Raw genomic sequence first — 10067 nt, 5'->3', positions numbered from 1 at the left:
CTTTGATTGCCTTTTTCATTATTTTGGGGGGAGGGGGGCAGTCAGGAGTGGAGAACCTGATCTCAGGAGGGACGGGGGGGGGGGGGGGGGAATGGGGTGGGGGTGGAGGGACGAAGCCCCCCCAGCCCCTTCCCCCACGTACTTTCATGAAGGTGGTCTTTAGCTCACGTGAGGGTCAGATTTTTATTTTTGTTTTCTTTTCCAATGACAGTTGACATTCACTATCACGTTATCACGTTGTATTCATTCCAGGCGCACAGCAGTAGAGTGGTTGATAATCACATACTTTACAATGTGTCTCCTCCCCCTTGTCCCCCCATGGCCAGCCCCCCCACCTGGCACCATACACCGCTATGACCATATTGCCGATGGAGGGCCATCTTATTCAGAAATAAATACCCTTTCTGCTCTCCCCGTCCGCTCGCTCGCGGCCAGGAGCGCAGCAGCCCGGGGTGGAGAGGGAAGGCGGTGACCTGGGTTCAGCGAAGAGTCAGGAAGGCAAAGAGCAAGATCGCGCGCGCGGCTGGGCTCCCGGGAGCGCTCGGGGCAAGGTGACACAGCCCGGGGCCCGGCGGGGCGGACGGCTTCCTCCCCGCCCACTCGCAGGCAGGAGGGCGCCGGCCGGGGTGCAGCGCGCCGGGACCATAAAAGCTGCGGAGGCGCGGGACGCCCAGCAGCGGCCGCACCATGCACGTGAACGGCAAAGTGGCGCTGGTGACCGGCGCGGCGCAGGGCATCGGCAGGGCCGTGGCAGAGGCTCTGCTGCACAAGGGCGCCAAGGTAAGAGCTCACAACGGCCTGGCTGCAGGAATTTTCTCTGCTCCCCCCTGAAACTCACCTCCCACCCCCCACCATCCCGCCTGCCAAGCAAGCGATGGGGTCCCGGGGGAGATAGGGAACTTTGCGCCCCCAAGTGCCCACCGTGCCAACTTCCCAAAGCTGCCTGCGAGGAGGCCGGTGCCCCGTGGAGTAGATCTCCAGAGTAGCTGGAGGGAAAATCCGACCTTGAACCTCTGAATGTCAGGTGCCCACGGGGAGCGTCCTAGTGTTTATTGACTGTTCGCCTGCGCCTCTCCTTCTCCGAGCTGCACGGGACCTGGGCTCCTCTTCTTTCCCCCACAGGTAGCGCTGGTGGATTGGAGCTATGAGGCGGGCATCGAGTGCAAAGCGGCTCTGGATGAGCAGTTTGAGCCCCAGAAAACTCTGTTCATCCATTGCGATGTGTCCGACCAGGAAAAACTGAGAGGTAAGCTAGAGGAGCTCTGTTCACCGACGCGGGACGCTCCTTGAACAACTGATAACCTGAAGGCAGCCCAGCCCGTGCCAGAGAGTCCGTGTGGGGCAGGCAGGCAGCTGGAGAGCAGCTCCCTCTGAGCTCCAGGGGATGGCTTGGAGTGGTATGCTTCCCACGGACATTGCAACCAGACACACACACACACACACACACACACACACACACACACACACACACGAGGGAGGGAGCCCAACCCTGAGAAATCCTTTTATTTCAGTCATTTGGCAGCGCATAATGTAATCAAAACCCCTTTGTGTATTCAGAGACAGTGCTGGCGAACAGTAATTATTAAATGATTGAAACTGCAGCTGGAACTTGGAAAGTTAGACATGGGCTAAGGGGCTTCTCCCAGAAAGTTGGACGACACAGATGACAAGTGTGGCCAGTGTTTTTCTTTTAAAAAGTACTAGAGTGCAAGGTCGAGGGTCATCATCACAGACATGCTAGATGCTGTTAACCACGTGTTTTATTTGGTTTTTCCCCTATGAGATAGCAGTTTAAAAACAATAATAGCTGCGCTACAGTGTTAGAATGGCAGAAGGAAAGTTTCTATCAGACTTTTCCTTCAATGCTTTCCTGTTTCCATCCACTACTCACTTAAAATAGAACAATCGACTTGTGAAATAACAGGGACGATATTGGCATATAAACCGATTTGGTTATATAGAAGTCCAATAGATATGCATGGAAAAATGTTTTTCTGGAGAACAAAAAATAGAAAAATAGATATTTGTCTCTCACCAAGTTTTATTGAAAGATTGAGTAAAAAAAAAAAAAAAAAATTCATAAAAGTCACTCTGGCCCTAGCCAGTTTGGCTCAGTGGATAGAGTGTCGGCCTGCAGACTGAAGGATCCCGGGTTTGATTCTGGTTTGATCATGGTTAAGGGCACATGCCTGGTTGGCTCAATTCCCAGTGAGGAGGGATGCAGGATTCTCATCATTGATGTTTCTATCTCTCTCTCCTTCTCCCTTCCTCTCTGAAGTCAATAAAAAATATATTTTTTAAAAAGTCACTCTGCTACTCCTGTTTTTAAAGGAACACTGAAGTATGGCTTTTTTTTTTTTCTTTTTTTCTTTTTAATGTAGGGCTATTCTGTAAGAGATTAGAAATAGCATGTTAGGAAGGAGTGTTCCCCTACAGTTAAGGAAAATTGTTTTAAAGGAAGATATGTAATTAAAATCTGAAAATGCTAAGAAAGATTTACAACATGTATTAAAGCGTGAGTAGAAGTGAGCTATAAACACAGTGCTGGTGGAACATATTTTGCCAGAGGATAAAGGTTTGTTGATTGCACGTGACATTTTGGATCAAGAATAGAGGCATGTCAAATCTCAACATCCAGGCAGGATGGACTAATCCATGGTATATATCATCTGGAAGCTATTTCTGTCTGAATTTGTGTAGTTTCTCATGTGACATTTAACCTTAATTGTTTTTGCTTTTCTGTATTTAACATAAGTACCTTGGCTGTAAACACATTCCTTAAGGATAAGTGATTGTGGAGGAGGAAACTTAGACACATAATGAGTGACCAGGAGAAGGCATGTGGTCATGAGAAATCCACACGTTGTCTGGACAGCAGCACGTATCTGCATTTCAGGAAAACACAGCATTGACCCTTCCCGTTTCAGGATTTAGTGCTGCCTTAACTTTTCAAATGGTCTAGACATGTGGCCCAGGGAGACTTCATTGAAATCATGCAAATACAGAGGTGAAGATGTTCTTGGAGAAGAACAAGACAGAACTCATTGTATATAGGAAGAAATGCTACTCCATGGTGGTGGTGGTGGGGAGAGTAGGTACATTATAAAGAGTACCACAGCATATAAACATCACCAAGAGCTAGACTGTAAGTTGCTTGGGCCCAGCATTTAGTGGTATGTCAGAAAGAAGATGGTGTATTATACATTGTTAAGGGCAGAATATAAGAAATGCAGTGGGGACTAAAATGAGAAAAGAAAATTAAAGAAGTAATGAGATGTACATATTTTTGTTTATTTTATGATAACTCTATAGCCAGTTGACTTATTTTGAAAAAATTCAGTACTCTATTAAAGAGTGTCAATACATCTTAGGATTTTAATTTACTAACTCTCTTCGTACAAAACACTGGACACTTTATACATTAGCACAATTTCACACAATGATGACTAATAGATATACACGTTTAACAACCTAATTTCCTATAGGGTGGATGTGGAGTTCTGAAGGGAACATTCTTAGGATGGAATGCAAAAATAAATAAGCAAAAAGAAAAGTTCTTAAGTGTTTTCTACTAGAGGATCTTTCCTAGAATCAATGTGAGATCTTAAGAATTATTGTAAAAATTCCATGAAAAAGGAAACAGTTTTTATTTTGTTGTTTTCCATTTCAGTATGGTAAAAGGTACTGGAAAGGGCACACATTAAAAAATCGTGCCACTATTTTTGACAATTAAGTTGCATAAGGAATTATCTTTTGGGGGAACTCAATATGTCCGGTGGTTGTCAAAAATTCTATGATTTTACTTAGGTGTACTTTTTTTCAAGGAACTCAGAAGTTGGCCTCAAGACCTGAGAACATCTACTGTCATTTGGAAGAGCAACCACAATTGTTTTTTCATAATCTCAAGTAATAGAACTAGGGCCAATGATACAAGGCCCCAGGAAACAGTTTAAATCAATAGAAATACTTAAAAGTCAACTCTGAGGAATGTGTTTCTCACACAAGAGTAGGAAAACCTAGTATGAACTGGCTAAGGAGGGTTTGCAAGAACTGGATATCTAATTGGACCATGGAATGAGTGACCTTCAGGCTTCAGAATCTATCCAAACTAAACCTTGCTTAAACACAGTGGAGATTTTGTGTGTGTGTGTGTGTGTGTGTGTGTGTGTGTGTGTGTGTGTGTATGTGTATGTGTGTGTGTTTTAAAAAGTATATTTTATTGATTTCAGAAAGGAAGGAAGAGGGAGAGAAAGTTAGAGATAGAAACATCAATGTTAAGAGAGAATAATTAATTGGCTGCCTCCTGCACACCCTACACAGGGTATTGAGTCCACAACCTGGGCATGTGCCCTGACTGGGAATTGAACCTGGGACCTCCTGATTCATAAATTGATGCTGAATCACTGAACTACACTAGCTGGGCAAAATTAAGGTTCTTGATTCAGTAGATCTGTGTTGGTCATAGCTTCTGCCGTTCTAATAAGTTCCCAGGTGATGCTGACTAATGCTGCTGGCTCACAGCCACACTCTGAGGAGCAAGGCATTGAGTCACTAAGAGTGTAATGTTCACTATCAGAGTGGATACATAAAAATGCATGCCATGGCATAGGATATGACTTACATGTATATGTGGAAAGTAAGAACATACCTGTAATGTCTCTTTTTTGATATTAGATGCTTTCAGAAAAACTGTAGACTGCTTCGGAAAACTGGACATTTTGGTCAATAATGCTGGAGTGAATAATGAGAAAAACTGGGAAAAAATGCTGCAAATTAACTTGGTAAGCCATCTTAGCCATGTTAATTGCCTAAAAGTGTTTAATAATGTGATTTTTTAAGAAAAATTGTTCTTATATTCATAGAAATAATACAGTAACTACAGAAAGCTAGAATAAAAGCATTTTCTTTTATAAATAGGAAGATACTTGAGATTTTTAATTATGAAAATATATGTCTTAAAATATAAAGGAAAATATGAAAGGGAACATAATTTATTGCATAACTCAGGAGTTGGCTGGCTATGGCTCACAGGACACACTAGCCTGCCACTTGTTTTTGTATGGCCTGCAAGCTTTTAAGTGGTTGAAAAAAGTGAAAAGAAATGTAAAAGAAAAAAAGACAGCTGTAGTTATTCATTTACACACTAGAGGCCTGGTGCACAAGATTTGTGCACTGGGAGGCATAGGAGGGTCCCTCAACCCGACCTGCACCCTCTCACAGTCCGGGACCCCTTGGGGAATGTCTGACTACCAGCTTAGGGGTTCCGGCCTAAGCCAGCAGTCAGACATCCCTCTCGCAAAGAAATAATTTCTACTCAAACAAAATAGAAATATTGCAAGAAAATAAAATTATAAGCTAGAATCATGTGTAAGTAGAGACACAAATACAAAATTAAGTTAGTTACAACTAAGCAAACTCAATGGTGCATTAAACATTGATATGCCATGATAAAGTATTATTTAGCCAAGAGATATAAGCATGTTTCACAATTGGAAAATATTTTGTTTTATTTTACTTTCACTAAAGGCCCTACTGTATTCACAATAGGCACCTACTGTGTCTTACCTCTGAGAAAGCAAATGTCAGAAAAGTGTGCAACAATATAAGAAACATAGAAATAGTAAAGAGATTGTCAAAGGATTCGAATTATCTGTCTTTATCTAGCTGAGAAAGCATGTTTGGTTGAACATAGCCTAGGTAAATAAACATCTGCTCCAAGCTTGGAAGTTTCCTAAACTACCTGAAAATAGGAAATTCTAGAAGACCAAGGGCATTTAATTTGACTCCTTTAGTTACAATTCACTCTCCTGGATTCTTCATCATTGAAATTTAGCTGGCCTGTATTTTTTCTTTGGACTCTTCTGACATAAGCCACTCCTTGGCTTAACGCCAGAGGCTGGTAGCATTTGTTTAATCTTACATAGAATAGAACATAACCTTTGTTACCCATATATTACTAAAAACATGTTACTGCCCCACCTACTTAAAACACCCATTGCAAGAGGAGATTAGAGTCTGACCAATCATTGTCCTTCCAACTTGATTATCTCTGTTGGTATAATGCAAATATTTGCGTGTGTTTTATATAATAATATTTTAGACACTGTTCTGAATGTAATTTGCCACACACAACTCTGTGTGTTCTTTTGTACATTTTTCTATATCCTTGTAAGAAAGTAACCACTTAGTTAAAGAACCTTACTACATCTTTCCCTCTTCTGAAATTTCACACGACATATTTATATGATATACCAATTTTAATTTTTTATTATTTTATTTTAATTTTTAAAAATCTTTATTGTTGAAAGTATTATATATGTCCCCTTTTCCCCCTATCAACCACCTCCTACCCCCTCCCCCAAGCCCTCACTACCCCATTATCTGTTTCTATGGGTTATGCATATATGCATACAAGGTCTTTGGTTGATTGCCTTCGACCCATCTTCAAAGTATTCACTCAATAAATTGTCTTTCTTTCCAAAGTATAAAAATCTACATTTTCTTCTTTCTCACTGTCTCATTTCTATGTGAGTTGATTTCCTCTCTCCTACTCTATCTCAAAATGAAGAGTTGAAGAAATGGATAGAAACATTGTTGTCAAATGCACTCCCTTTTCTTGGTTACCAAGATGTTGATTACAAAATTAAATTAGTGATGACTTTCTATTATTACTACTCTATAATTTCTAAAGATCCAGTTGAACTATTATCATAGTTAAGCAGAGCTAGCTAAATTGTAAGTATTTCTGCAATTGGGAAGACAATAATATTTATCCCCTAAACAAGCAAAAATGGAAAACTATTGACCATAAAAAAGAATTTCAGGGGGTGGGAGGTGGAAAGAAAGATAATATATATTACTATATTTCTTGAGAACTGTATTGGAAAAAAGACAAGAACCTGAAAGCAAAGTATTAGACCTTGTCATGTAGAGTTAGTCCAAGAGTGTTTCCATTTGAAAAGTTACTCCTTTCATATCCAGACAATGGATGGGAAAATTACCCTTTGTGCTCCTCCCCCACCAAAGATGTGGAAATCAATCTTGCTTTTTAAAAAAAATTTACAATAAAACTTACACATTCCCAACTTTTCTAGCTGACTGCATCTTGTAAATGTTGAAAACACAAATGTGAGGTGTCAGCAGAGTATAAATAACTGAGGAAAAGCATAGTGCCAATACGCATAAACAGAAATTCTGCTCAGACGCGCTGGAGGCTTGGGCAAAAGCTAGCAGCATCTAACTAACTTCAGTCATTTCACCCATTCACATTTTTCCCTTCTTATATAAACCATTCATGTTTTCTTTTTCCATTTTAAGGGAATCATGTGGAGATTATACTCATTATTCCTAAGCCTACTTAATAGCAAAATGATACCTGGTTTATGTGAATAGGATCTTCAATTTACTTTTTTTGTTCTAAACTCCTGTTAGGTAGAGAGGCAACTGTGAACTTCTCAAAAAACTCCCAAAGGACTTTTTAAATTAAAAGAAGGTAAACAGTAATAGGTGCCCTCAGTTCCAGACTCATTATTGTATCATTTTCTTTGCAGTATTATAAGGAATGAAAAAGGTAGGCATTAAGATCTCAAAAGAAAATGTCCACCTTTTAGAAATCTGAGTTGGAAGGAAGAGAAGTTCTTAAAAAGGAAAATAAGATTTCAAATATAAGTTTCACATCACAAATGTGAAATGCTTTGAGTAGTGATGAATTCTTAAATGTTAGAATACAACAGAAAGGGTGTCTACCTATGGCGATGAGCAGGGAAGCAGAGTCAACCAGCAAAAGCACATTGTGTGCCATGATGAGGACAATGACGGACATTATTGAAGACCGTGTATCCCAAGTAACAAAATCTCCCATTGGAACTGGGTAAAAGTTATGTGACCTCACACAGCAGGGTTGTAGTGTCAGGACTGTTTGATGTTGCATCTCAGTGTTTTCATAAGGACCCAGTTTCTTATCTACTCTTCCACCTGCCATCCTTTATTCTAGTTTCATCATGAGGAAGCTAACCATCGCACCTATAGAAAGCAATGGAAAAGGAATAATATAATCATTTCTTTCTGGTTTTCTTAAAAGTAACAGACAGTTTTCCATGAGTATCTTCTCCTACCACCCTTCCCAACCCAACTCCTTCACTCCCCTCCAGCCAACTGCCCCCCAGGTCTTACTGGCCAGATATGGGTCATATGCCATCTCCTAAACTAGTCTCTGGCAAGGAGAATGGTATTTCCATGACTGAATTAGGTTAATCAGTGTCTACACTAAAGCTGGGAGATCACCTTCCTCTGTGTTACCTGGAGGAGGGGGGAGGGAAGTAGATACAATGCAAAATAGAGTTTTTATTTTCTTAGATCTTATAATATGTAATAGTGGAAATTAAGAGAATTCGCTATTATATATTGCAAGATCCAAGGGCATTAAACTGAGAAGATGAATGCAGACTCCCCAGGCATGAGGACCATATGCTTCTAATAAGGGTAAATGAATTTTATATCCAATCTTTAGAAAAAGAATATATAGAATTCCTGATGATGCTGAACATTGAGTTAAAGTTGACAAAACACCATAGGGTTACAATCTTTATCATAAACTCTCAGGTTGGGCAACTAAGTGAAGTTTTGCAGAATGCGATAAGCTCCACAACTTCACACAAACAAAAGAGAATCCAGGTCAATGCAATTTCAAAACCCTTCATTGATAACAGTTGTTGAACTCTGCTTGGGACAGTAACAAATACATTGATGTATGATTCTATGACAGAGTGTAATGTCTGTGTTGCTTTTCCCATTCATGCTCCTGGTTTAGGTATCTGTGATCAGTGGAACCTATCTTGGCTTGGATTACATGAGTAAGCAAAACGGAGGTGAAGGCGGCATCATTATCAACATGGCATCTTTGGCAGGTAAGGACACCTGTTTTGCTAATAATAATTTCTTATTGGTGATTTGGACCACAGAAGTAAATCTTCAAAGTATACTTATTATCATCTCGGGTTTGAAAATGAAAGGTTGTTTAATTTTTCTTTGTTTTATTAATGGCTCTATGGAATTTTCTATTGCATAGCAAATGTCTGGACTATATGTTTACTTCTATTATTTTAAATCATGACTTCTTAAGTTATCTTACTGAAGTACTCTATAAACACACACACGTGTATTTTCCCAGAGTTACTGTTTGTCAAAGGTTATTGTGCGATTCAGTAATACATGTGAAAGCACCTTTGACAAAGTGAAAAGCACAAAAAGAAGTTAAGGTATCTCTGTGATTTTGATCTCACTCATCTAGGGGAAATGGTGAACAACACAGATTGATGAACAGGAACAAACCCAGAGATAAGGAGCATGGGTCAGACTGTTGAACCTCAAAGGGAGGGTGGGTATAAAAGGGAGAGATCAACCAAAGGACAAAGATCAACTCATATGTGCATACATCTGAGCCTAACCAGTGGTCAAGGACAATAGGGGAATGGGGGTATGAGTGAGGGTGGGGATAGGGGATTAGAATAGGGGGCTGAGGACAAATATGCGATACCTTAATCAATAAAGAAATTTAAAAAATAAAATAAAATGCATTATTTGTAGAAAACATAACAAACAAACTAATAAACAAAAAAACAACAACATGGAATTTTAAAATATAGCAGAAGTAGTGGTTGGGATATGCCATTAGGAGGCCAAACTTTACCTCTACTTTCTTAGGGTCTCTAGCTAGGCCTGAAAATTAAGCTGACATGAAATAGATTCACTGGAGAAAAACATACAGATTTTTACAGGTACATGGGAACCTCCAACGGAAAATGAAGAGCCAAAGAAGTGGCTAGTCCTAAGCATTTATAAACGAGGTGAACAAAGGATATCAATTGTGGACAAGTAACTAAAATATACAGGAAGGCTAGAGGAAGATAACAGTTATTTTATTTTAACAAGGTCTGCTTGTACAGATTTCTCTTGGCCTTGATTCCTGGTTTCTGGTGATAAAAATGTTTCTTTCTTTCCTGTTTAGACAGGGCATTTTTACATTAGATTTTTAACTCCTGTTTTCTGGAAGAGAGGGAAGGCCCAAA

The 10067-nt window shown here is 40.0% G+C and overlaps 1 protein-coding gene across 1 annotated transcript in view; it reads left to right on the top strand.

Annotated features, from left to right (window-relative positions):
• Positions 1-327: 327 nt before the first annotated feature.
• Positions 328-10067, top strand: part of HPGD (15-hydroxyprostaglandin dehydrogenase) — a 28052-nt gene continuing 18312 nt past the window's right edge. The window contains exons 1-4 of the mRNA XM_084885387.1: positions 328-780; positions 1123-1246; positions 4675-4781; positions 8810-8906. Of these exons, the coding sequence (XP_084741513.1) occupies positions 688-780; positions 1123-1246; positions 4675-4781; positions 8810-8906 (421 nt within the window). The 5' untranslated portion in view covers positions 328-687. The remainder of the gene's footprint in view (positions 781-1122; positions 1247-4674; positions 4782-8809; positions 8907-10067) is intronic.

Source organism: Pipistrellus hanaki (genome assembly GCF_964339955.1).
Source record: "Pipistrellus hanaki genome assembly, chromosome: 5".
Lineage (NCBI taxonomy): Eukaryota > Metazoa > Chordata > Mammalia > Chiroptera > Vespertilionidae > Pipistrellus > Pipistrellus hanaki.
The sequence above is the reverse complement of the archived record's forward strand: the minus strand, read 5'-3'. Positions and strand labels throughout refer to the sequence as shown.